The 11,406-nt window shown below is 44.5% G+C and overlaps 2 protein-coding genes and 1 long non-coding RNA gene across 4 annotated transcripts; 2 read left to right on the top strand and 1 right to left on the bottom strand.

Annotated features, from left to right (window-relative positions):
- Positions 66–2,553, top strand: LOC8077075 (protein TIFY 10a). 2 transcript variants are annotated; one of them, XM_002465114.2, is made up of 5 exons: positions 66–370; positions 720–849; positions 1,439–1,674; positions 1,771–1,828; positions 1,920–2,553. In XM_002465114.2, the coding sequence occupies exons 1-5, from the start codon at positions 253–255 to the stop codon at positions 2,062–2,064; spliced, it is 687 nt and encodes a 228-aa protein (XP_002465159.1). In that variant the 5' UTR covers positions 66–252; the 3' UTR covers positions 2,065–2,553. The 2 variants fall into 2 exon arrangements, with proteins under 2 accessions (XP_002465159.1, XP_021306407.1); XM_021450732.1 differs by having other exon boundaries at positions 138–370; positions 1,391–1,674.
- LOC110431926 lies at positions 5,937–6,699 on the top strand. Its single transcript, XR_002449401.1, has 2 exons — positions 5,937–6,392; positions 6,478–6,699. It is a non-coding gene; the product is annotated as an uncharacterized LOC110431926 (long non-coding RNA).
- Positions 7,413–8,506, bottom strand: LOC8080433. The gene has a single exon (XM_002467676.2). It carries the CDS (start codon positions 8,498–8,500, stop codon positions 7,865–7,867), a length of 636 nt encoding a protein of 211 aa, XP_002467721.1. The 5' UTR covers positions 8,501–8,506; the 3' UTR covers positions 7,413–7,864.

An 11,406-nucleotide genomic window follows, 5' to 3' on the forward strand; every position in this document is an offset into this window, starting at 1 on the left:
AACAGTAGCTCTCCCCGCCGCCACGAGAAGAACGTGCTCAAAAACATAAAACTAAAGCAGGAAAATGGAGAAAGAATCCAACTCGCCATTGCTGAACCGGAATAAAAGATAAGCCCAGCGCCTCTTCATTTACGCACGCCCAGACGACGACCAAAGGAAGGGGAAAGAGGAGGAGAGCGACAACAGCACCTCGAGCAAATTGAAGCAGGTTTTGTGTTGATTCGGAGTGGAGATTTGAGGCCTGCGGCGACGATGGCACCTGCGAAATCCGGGGAGAAGGCGACCAGCTTCGCCATGGCCTGCAGCCTGCTCAGCCGCTACGTCAGGCAGAACGGCGCCGCCGCCGGCGATCTCGGCCTCGCCATCAGAGGTGAACTCTCTTCTCTTGTTGATTGAGGAAAAGTTCAGGAGTCTCAGTAGGTGTTCTTTATCTGTTGGGAGTTTAGCAGTGTCTGTTGGGGAGAAGTGGTGAATTGGGATGTGATTCGGGCTAAAAGTTGCTATTTCGAGGTGCTCTCGTAGTCGTCTCGTGTCAGATCTGGTCCCAAAGTCTTGATCTGGAAGCCAAAATGTCACTTTTGTTTGATTTGGATCAAGAATTTCGGCCTCTGTCAGTTCTAGCATCCGAATCTGATAGCTTCCTGTTCATCTCTGGACGGCCTGTCTGAAAATTATGTGCTAAGCGTTTACTGAAGAAGAGTGCTCTATTCCGATTTCAGCTGAAGCCGATGGAAAGAGGGCGTCGGCAGACACGGAAAAGGGGGACACGACGAAGGAGACCATGGATCTATTCCCTCAGAACGCTGGGTTCGGCTCGGAGGCTGCCATGAAGGAAGCCCCTGATGTGAGGTACTTGACGAAACAGATACCTCTCTGTTCCATTAGGTTTCGAGCCATTCTTGTTCATATACATGTTAGTATGATACTATTGCTGTAGTCAGTCATCGACTGAAAACGTAAACAATCTAACTGTTGTGAGAAGCAGCTCTTGGTGGCCAGGTTTTTTTTCCCAACGAGCTGTATTTCAGATATGGCTCTTATCCTTTGTATGATATAGATGGTTCGATCATCACACATCGCACAGATCTTTGTCTGCAGAAAATTGTGAGAAGTTAATTTATGATCTGAAACTGAATATTTTAAGAATATTGTTCATAAGGCTTCTCAGATTTCAAGCCAGGCTCTACCAAAAAATATATGGTCGTGTGGCAGAGCACAGTTTCTGTGATCTGTGCTAAAACTTTCTTGCTATGAAGTAGTGGTTGAATGGTAGGAAATCCATCCAAAAATATGTAGAACCTGGCACTGCAAAACTAATCAATGAAAAATTGGTGCCACCCAAGTTCTGAAACTTAATTTTTTTTAATTGATAGAAGTTGTTCTTGTGTAGTATAAGTTGGGTACCAAACCTGACAACTGGAAACATCCTGATTCTCAGGGAGCCAGAGAAGCGCCAGCTGACTATCTTCTATGGCGGGAAGGTCCTTGTGTTCAATGACTTCCCTGCTGAGAAAGCAAAAGACCTGATGCAAATGGCCAGCAAGGGTTCGTCTGTAGCTCAGAACCCTGGCATGCTGCCTTCCCCCACAGTTGCAACAGTTACTGACAGCACCAAGATCACAGCAGTGCCAGCCGCACCAATTGCTGTGGTCAATGCCCAAAAGAGTCCAGCAGGTAACTAACTTGTGCACCCCTTATTCATGTGCGCGGTGTTTCTCTTGATGATTAATTTCTGTCTTGATCACTGTTCCCAAAATGTATGTGTTGCAGATATACCCCAGGCTCCCAAGGCATCTCTTCGCCGGTTCCTTGAGAAGAGAAAGGATCGGTAGGTTACTCTTGCTGTTGGGATGACACAATTGTTTTCAAATGATACAACTTGTTGAGGAGGATCTAATCTGTGGTATTCTCTATTTCAGCCTTACCGCGAAAGCACCATACCAAGGTTCCCCTTCAGATGCTACACCTGTGAAGAAGGAGATGGCGGAGGGTCAGCCATGGCTTGGGCTGGGACCTCAGATCGCCAATCCTGATCTGAGCTTGTGCAAGGAGGGGAGCCAATGATCGACAATCCAGCATCACCATCTTCAAAACTGCGATACTCCTGTACCAGAGTAAAGGATCATAGAGAGACTCAACAGTCATGTGTCAAAGTGTTCTGTTTTGGGCCTATTGTTCCGTGTGTTTTTCGCGTGGATACGTAGGTTGTACGAATGTAAAGGACGTAGCTAAAGATGGACTTGACTAAGGATTACCGGTGCTGGGGCAGGTTTGCTGGCTGATCAGCGTGTGGTGGCCTGACCCAAATGGCCATGTTAGAAAGATGAAACTGTAATGTAGTTGCTAGAACAAGTTCATATTTTGGGATGTTCTGTGTTGTTTGGCTTTGGCACTGGTGTGTGTCACAAAGCTATTTATTGTAACAGATACATCCCGTATGATTGTTTTATTTTTATTTTCATGTTATACTCTTAATCTTCTGGTTGTCTCTGTAAGTCTGTACGGTCAATGTCCCTGGACTATAAAAATGCTGATCTCCAAAGTTATAATTTACTTGTATTATTAAACATGCTTGGGATCTTACGCTTCCGCCGAGTATGCCGCCACTGTTCTGGTAGTGAGCAGCTGGCTGTATAATAGTAGTGGCTCACTGACCCGTGTGGGGCGGTGTGGCTCGTAGTCATGGGCAAAAGAAGCTGAGCGCGGAAGTTCCGGTACTCCACTGTCCGCAGAAGTTCCGGTACTCCACTGTCCACTGTCCGGTGCTATGGCGTGGTCGCTCACCGTCAGTCGTCAACGACGTCGTGCACGACCTGGCCGGGGGTGCTAGCTCGACGCTTCCAGTCATACGCCACTATCAAAATCGTGGATTTTTTCTAGTGTTTTAACACTAAACACTAGTCATAGCATATAGAAATCTTACCAGAAGACATTTATCAGAAAAAATATATACTAAATTTTGAATGTTAAAATAGGAGAAGCCCACCTCACTCCAACTGCAGGCAACCGTAGCGTGCAGTTGCCTATGAATGTATAGATTTTATTTTTGCCGTGCAAGTACATACATGTTGAAAATTTGATCACAATCACAGCTTTGTCGTTTTGACGTAAATGTGCCCACATCTACTATCTTTTAGGTAGCCACCACGAACCTAAGGGGGTGTTTGGTTTGGGGTGTTAAAGTTAACAGGTAGCAGTTCCGTCTTATTTAGCAATTTGTATCCAATCATGGACTAATTAGACTTAAAAGATTCGTCTCTCAAATTACTCTTCGGTTGTGTTTTTAGTTTTGTAAATAGTTTATATTTAGTACTCCATACATGTGTTCAAACATTCGATGTGACGGACGATAAACTTTAACAGAGCAAAGCCTGGTACATAATTCGTAAAACGTCGGCAAGGCTAGTTGCCCTCGTCCCTGGTCTTTGACACTTCCATCTCAGTTGTAAACGACTCACGAGTATCTCGTGCACCGATAGGTTGTGTGGCAGACAGCCATCCCGGTACCAAGCTTCCAACCTGACCCTAATAATCATATGTTGCATATGCATATTAATCCACTTTTGATCGTGTATATGGAAGTCTCTGTTCATCACCTTTCATTTTCAACCACCAAAGGATATAGCCCAATTGTTTGGGTCTTGGCTAAGGAACCAAGTAATAGTGGGGCACACCGGCCATGTGTTGGGCAGTATGGTTGTGTAGAAATGATCTTGTGTTTAGCAGAACAACAACTAATTTTTTTCTTGTAGATGATTTTGAGAGGGGGCATACTAGATCAGGGCATTGGTTACAGCTATCTAAAGAGGAAGAGAGAATATGCAAATGAAGGAAGGATGTCGTCTACTGAAACTCATGGTGTTGGAAGTCTTTGGAAAGTTGGGGGTCGAGACACTATAATAGGATTGAAGCTTAAATTTATCCTAGTGGTTCCATCGGGTCATAATTGAACTTTGTGTCAAGTCTTTGTTCCCTGTAACGGGATCAGGCTTAGTATCTGAAACTCGTTCACCTGATGAATGTTGGAGGCTAGAATGTTTTGATTCCTTAATTAAATAAAACCGTTTAAATAAATAAATCTGTTACAGTTGGTTCCTCCCTAAACAAGTATTACCAGACGTTGATCATCAAATTGAAAACAGCTTCGATTGGTTTGCAACAGATGGTTTTCTTTCGCGGCCTGCTGCGCTAGGCTCCCAGGCCCATGGTATTGCTGGACTGCCCTACCATCCCTTCCTCCTATGGGCTGTGCGAGGTGTTTCTTAAGTTCAATGGACTGTGCCGTGCCTGGGGACGCTTGGGACTGTTTCGAGTGCAATGCATAATGGAATTCAGTGCTTTAGGCTTCCTCAGTCCACAACGTCAGCAGGGGTCTTTCAGGCTTCATTGCTAGACTTCACGGCCACTCATCACCCATACTGTATACGCAAAATACTTTACAGTATACATTGTCTGACACCATTTATAGAGCCCTACTGCCCTTGTCCCAAGGCCCAAATCACTCACACCAAATCAGCCTGGGGACACTGATTTGCAGGGGAAAAAGTATAGAATAAAGGCTCTTTTGGAATACGGGATTTTTTCCCCCCGTTCCTGCTTTTTTTTCTGCGAAACTGAATCACGTGAAATTTCTATAAACTTCTTGTGAAATTCCTGAGTTTCAAAGGGACCCTGAATATGAAAAAAAAGTACCTGGCGTCTCTGTCCAGGAGTGCATGGCGTCTGGGACAGTGCTTCACCTTCAACAACGCCGTATATATTTCTCATTCAGACGATGGAGAAAACAGCGGAAGCTTATCTTCTAAATCTCAACCTTTCTGTACTATTTTTCTTTTACAACAAATCAATGAACAGTAGACAAACGAACAGGCTCTAAAATATAAGGCCCTGTTTGGTTCGTCAGGGTAAACTTCAACTCCCATCACATTGAATATTGGACACATACATAAACTACTAAATATAGACTATTTATGAAACTAAAAACATAGCTAGAGAGACAAATCTTTTGAAACTAATTAATTTATAATTAGATATTAATTATCAAATAAAATGAAAATGCTACTATAGTTGTTAAACTTTAATACCTCCGAACAGGGCTTACGGCTGTTGCTGTCATGGCATCCACACGGCGACGGCCATGGGCCATGACTTGACACCTACTGTATTTTTCTTCTTCCAAGCTAGTTCCAACCATGCAGCTGTATAACAATTGACTTAGCATAAGAAGTTAGTAGGCCGTCGTTGTTTCATGATTACTCTACACCAGTAGTGGCAATTAGTATATATGGTTTCACAGGACAGGATTATTGACCAATTCCAGCACTACGGACAGATTATTCTTCCATTGTTATACATTCATCTGATCCTCTAATCATAATCACTTATTCAATTTTCCTGGATATATAAACCAAATGTGTGTGTATATATAGTGGCTATTCATGGGTGTAAATATAACATGATAATGACAATGACGGGACAATCTAAAGCGACGTGGTTGAACCTATCAGTGTGTGTCAATTCTGCTGGAGTGCTGGTTTCTCTCTCACGATCATTAAAGGTAAGACTACTTTTTTTTTCCTTCTTCCAGAGGTATGTGTCATGATGCTAGCTAGTCTGATAGTGATCATCACACATACTGTAGCCTCCCTGCTGAAGCATGTATATGTAGCTGCTGATAAGCTCTCATTCCCAAAAGCTAGACAGTTGAAGGTAGTACTGAAATGAACTTGGCTCCTGCTGGGAGTACTATGGCCTTGTTTAGTTTTCAAAAAAATTTGCAAATTTTTTCAGATTCCCCGTCACATCGAATCTTTAGACGTATGCATGGAGTATTAAATATAGACGAAAATAAAAACCAATTGCACAGTTTGGTCGGAATTGAGAGACGAATCTTTTGAGCCTAGTTAGTCATGATTAGACAATATTTATCAAATACAAACGAAAATGCTACAATGTCGTTTTCCCAAATTTTTTTGGAACTAAACAAGGCCTATATATAAGACAGTTGATGGTAATGAAGTGCAATTGGCTGCTGTTGAGAAATCACAACAAAAGCACTATTATATATGACTTGCATCCATCCTGAGGCTTTACCAACTGCATGCAACAAGCTGCTGACACCACTGTATGGTTGGGTGTGCACTGTGCTGTGCACATTACTGATGATGGAGTAGCACGCTGGATAGGATTGATCCACGGCAGTCTTCAACTTGACCAAGCAGTGCATATGATCTAGTGACCCTCCTGTGCATGCTATGCAAGGCAGTGCATATGATCTAGTCTCACCCTGTGCATTCTATTTCTATGCCTTGAACACCTAATTGATTGATTGATGTGCAGCGTATGATCGATCATATATGGCCTTCTTTCACGCTTCGTGGCCATCGATCATGGTAATCATCCCACGGGCTCTGTCTTTACCGTCACGGCTACTAATCCTGGGAAAATCTCCTCTGTTTCTTCTTTGTTTCGACTCAGATCAGCAAGATATATGGGGCAGTGCAGGAGTGCGGCAGCTACGTACACTCCACTGCAAGTGCAACATCTACGTGCCCCACCGTCAGTTCAGACTTGAAAGACTGAAACTGATGAAACCACATGAACCCAAAGACGTACTAGTACCTGCAGGCAGGCACACATGGCTGGCAGCTTGGACCAAACTGGCACGGGACGAAACGGAGAGGCTTGGGGAGGTAGAAGTAGAACGGGGAAGAACCGTCCAGAAAGATTCTCTATTCTCCTCACGTCCCTTGTCCGTTTGCATGGAACGAAGGCCAACTGATCCGCATCCTGCTCGGCTCGCTTGCCTCAATTGCTCCCATCCTTCCACCGATTCCCGTTCCCCTTCCGGAGGTGGAGGAGAAAAACTGATCGATGCAGCTCATCAGATCAGGGCTAGAACTAGAAGTGTCAATGGATTCATGGATACGCCGCCATCGTAGCATCAGGTAGATGCAGAGTGTGGCAGGCATCCACCAATTATTGGTGATTGGTCTAAACTCTTCTCCTCTCCAACTCCAACTCCAGCTTCTGCTTTTGCTAGGACGGATGGCAACGGTAGTAGGACCAGCAAGCCATTATGCTCACTGCTCCTGGCAGCTCTCTCTCCCTGTTTCTTTTTGTGTTTGGGCGTCCAGGAGAAGAGAACCCAGGGGAACGGGCATCCTCGTTGGCATCTCTGAAATCGGTTTCTTTGATCAAAACGTACACAAGAGTTCATCTGAAGCTGAATTAGATCGGGAGTGCTTCAAACCCTTTCTGTTGGGTGTTCATGATTTACGACGAGGACGAGGCATCATCACCTTTTGTGTTTGTACTACCCTTGATTCATCAACATTTTTGGACACAGTTTCTTGATGAGCAGAGCACCTTTTCCAGTTCTTTACCAAAAAAAAGGAAGTGCAACAAGACGATTCATCAAACAGATACTCGTAGATTGACGGCAGATCTCAAATGTTATTCCTTTTGGCAGAGCAGAGGAGAAACACAAAAGGGAAAGCAACAATCCTTGGAAAACTTTGTCATCATCCCCTCCCCCTTCTCTCCTGCTGCTGCTGCTACAAAAACATCTCATCTCGCCCATCATCGTCATCATGATCATCATCGCCATGATAGTAGTACTACTAAATACTAATCATACAAAAAAAAAAATCCAGATCCAATGAACACCCCTGCCACCTCAAATTTTCCCCACCCATTTCTCTACACAAACGCCCACCCTTATTTCTCTTCTTGCTTTTTTTTATGGTTTTTTCTTCTTGTTGTTGTCATGTTTATGTTACAGCGGCCGCCGGTTCCTCTAGCTGGATTTTTTTTTTTGGTGATCACTAGACTAGAAGGAATGGTGGATCCGTCCGTCGGCTCATCAGGCGGCGACGATGCCGGTGGTGAAGAAGATCTGCCCGCTGCCGCTGCACGGCGACCCGGCCATCTCCGCCGCGGCAGACTTCTTGGGCACGTCGGCGGCGGAAGACATGGCGGCGGCGGCGGCGGCGCGGCGCTTCCGCTCCTTCTCCTCCTGGAACTCGTCGCTCACGATGGCGTGGTACCGGCACTCCATGCTGCAGAAGGCGCGCTCGCCGCGGTACATGAAGATGTCCTTCCCGTCCAGCGCCCGCCGGCACATGTCGCAGCACGACAGGAACTCCGCCACGCGGAACGCGGAAGGCCGCCTGGCGGACGCCGTGCCACCGCCGCCGCACAGGCTGGTGGCGCACCGCCCGCTGCACCCGAGCTCCGACACCTCCAGCCGCGCCGCGCGACGCGGGATGGACACCCTCGGCACCGCCAGCGCGGCGGCGGGCTGCGCGCGCGGGCCCTCCTCGGCCTCCAGCGCCGCGAGGATCCCGAGCCCGACGCCCCCGACGGCGTCGCGGTGGCGCCACCCGCGGGGCGACGCGCGGTCCAGCGGGCTCGTCGGCGACGGCAGCAGGCCGTCGGGCTTCCACTGCGGGATCTCTAGCTTGCGCGCCATGGTCATGGTCCTCGCCTTCTCCACCATATGCTGCCGCCCTCGCTGTTGGTTGGGACGCGGAAGAAGAGAAGAGGTTCTCGCTGGCTGGGGCGCCCGTGCGTGCTCCGGTGTCCTTGGCTGGCTGCCTAGCGCTGCTCCTCCCTGGCTTGGTGGTTGTCCAAACCAGAGACCAGAGGAGGAGAGGTTGGAGGAGCACAAGAGGAAGAGGAAGGCGAGGAAGTGGGAGGAAGAGAGGGGGAGTGGTTTCCTGTATTTGTAGCCCCTGGCAACGGCGGTTTCCGGCCTTGCTGTGGGTTTTCTTTTCCTGCTATTATTATCTTTTTTTTATTTGTATGCGCTATATTTCTATTTTTAATAGCAGTTTTGTTGGCTTCCCTGTGCGGCTAGAGGAACACGGAGCGGTTGCACTATCTGTACGCCAGCTTGTACAACCAGGTTTTAAAGTAAGTTTTAACTCGAATGTTGTAATAATAACTTAATTTTAGAAATATATACCATCAAACTGACTACTACACTTCAATATCACTAGAAAACATATTTTTTTAAGATATATACTCCCTCCGTTCCAAAAAAAAAACGTAATTCTAGCGATGAACCTAGACATTATGTATGTTCAGATTCATTACTAGAATTGCGTTTATTTGTAGGACGGAGGGAGTACAAGTTTTGTCGGTCTATTATCTTCTCTATTGTACTGTTCTACCATCTTTGTACTAAGTTCTCGCCAAACATATATCACATTCTTTTTCTTATTCGATGGCCAAGCTCGATACGACACTGAAGGAGAGTTGTGGAAACTAATAGATTGAGTAAGCAAGCCATGAAGTAGTGCAAGCTAGGTGTTAGATTCAGACATTGAAGGTCATGCAATGAATCAGAGCGTGGGTTGTGCATCTTCTGGCTTCTATTTAGAAATTAGGACACAACTCATCTGATCCCATCCTCAAGTCTAGAGCATCCTAAGAAGGTGTAGATTTTATGGTGGTTTGCTACTCTCTTCTTATCACCGAAACACGAACGAGCTTGGTTTATGTTAAAAGAGACTCGATCAGCCATCAACAACCTCGGGTCCTTGGTTTAGGTTAGGAGGGACTTGGTTTGAGGTGAAATAACTTCATTTGGTGACTTGCACGTCAATGTGGACTATTGAGTAACTAGATCATTAGCCATTGAGGAACTCAAATTTGGTAAGGTAGAGCTCAATCTAGATTTGATTTGGGTTGAACAGTGATTGGTTTCGTTACGAGGAGAAAGAAAGAGCTTTGTTTGATGGATTGAAGGTTTGACTTGTGCATTTGGCTACTTAACTTTGGTAATGGGAAATAGTAAGGCCTTGTTTAGTTCGCAAAAATTTTCAAGATTCCCCGTCACATCGAATCTTTGGTCGCATGCATGGAGCATTAAATATAGACAAAAATAAAAACTAACTACACAGTTTACCTGTAATTTGTGAAATGAATCTTTTAAGCCTAGTTACTCCGTGATTAGACAATGTTTGTCAAATAAAAACGAAATGCTACAGTACTCAAAAACAAAAAAATTTGCGAACTAAACAAGGTCTAACTAGAGATGTTGTGGTATTGTTCATAGGTGCGCTGGTCAATGCGATTTATATACAAAAAGGCAAGAAGGTTTCTTTAGCTTTAGTGGAAGTGATGAAGAAATGGATGAAAAATGACACTGGTATATATATAGGATGATGTGGTCTTTTGTGGTATTAAAGTGTACCACCATGTTTAGTTTTTATTTTGTAGAAGTCGAACCTATTAGTGCCAAAGCAAACACTAATTGCCTTCATGATACTCCCTTGATTTTTGCAAATACTCATCCATAGCAAACCATGCATACAGATAGAGCAAGAAAATACTACTCCATTCGTTCTGAATTATACGATGTCTTGGCTTTTCTAGATATACTTTTTTACTATATATTTAGACATAAGTGCATAGCAAAAGCAATAACTAGAAAAGCCAAGACGTCTTATATATCTAGAAAAGTCAAAATGTCTCATATTTTGAAACAAAAGAGAGAGTACTTTCAAGATAAAAAGGCAATGTAAATAGACATCCATATCCTTATTCAATTAAACTATGCCGCCATATTTCTTCTATCAAAGCATTTAGTTAGACATAAGAGTAAAAACCTTATAATAATAACTACCAATTCGACAGTGTCATGGTAATTATTGTTATCAAATTATATTTTCTATCAAACGGACATATATATTGTAGAACAAATGAAGCAAGATACTCCATATTTTATTCGTATATAACATGGCTGGAAAGAAAGAAAAACGTGTAGGATACGAGCGTACGAGTAGCAATCAGCTGCGGGTGGTGGAGGTGGGGGCGGAAGGCGACGGGAATAGGACGATCTGTTCGCTGAAAACCATGGACTCATCAGAGAGAAAAATGGTGTGCTGCGCTGGCTGATGGAGCAGCATGGGAGTCTGCCACGGCCAATACATCACTTCACGTCACCTCACGTCGTGTCGTTTTCCTCTTTTCCTCCCAGTTCCTGCCACTTTATCAAGGCCTTGTTAAGTACTGTAACCCGTTATCGTCGCTAAACTCTGATGTTTCCGGTAAACTCGGGTGTCATCTCATCTCCTCCTCATCATCAAGGCCTTGTTTAGTTTTGAAATCTGAAAAGTTTTCGCGCACTTTCGTTTTTATTTGATAAATATTATCCAATCATAAATTAACTAGGCTTAAAAGATTCATCTCGCGATTTACAGGTAAACCGTGCAATTAGTTTTTATTTTCGTCTATATTTAATACTGTCGTAAGATTCGATGTGACGAGAAATTTTGAAAAGATTTTGGTTTTTGGAGTGAACTAAACAAGGCCAAGTCAGTACTGGTTCTCATTCCGTGAAGAATGGCTGGTCTTCTGGATCTCCATGATGTCAGTTGCTCCTCTTTACATCAGAGA

This window comes from Sorghum bicolor, chromosome 1 (assembly GCF_000003195.3).
Source record: "Sorghum bicolor cultivar BTx623 chromosome 1, Sorghum_bicolor_NCBIv3, whole genome shotgun sequence".
Lineage (NCBI taxonomy): Eukaryota > Viridiplantae > Streptophyta > Magnoliopsida > Poales > Poaceae > Sorghum > Sorghum bicolor.

Excerpts from the sequence above, each read along its gene's own strand:
- LOC8080433 (XM_002467676.2), bottom strand. The coding sequence starts at position 8,500 with ATGGTGGAGAAGGCGAGGACCATGACCATGGCGCGCAAGCTAGAGATC.
- LOC8077075 (XM_021450732.1), top strand. The coding sequence starts at position 253 with ATGGCACCTGCGAAATCCGGGGAGAAGGCGACCAGCTTCGCCATGGCC. Across the intron at positions 371-719 it reads TCTCGGCCTCGCCATCAGAG|CTGAAGCCGATGGAAAGAGG; the intron begins GTGAACTCTCTT and ends TTCCGATTTCAG. Across the intron at positions 850-1,390 it reads AAGGAAGCCCCTGATGTGAG|TATAAGTTGGGTACCAAACC; the intron begins GTACTTGACGAA and ends GTTCTTGTGTAG.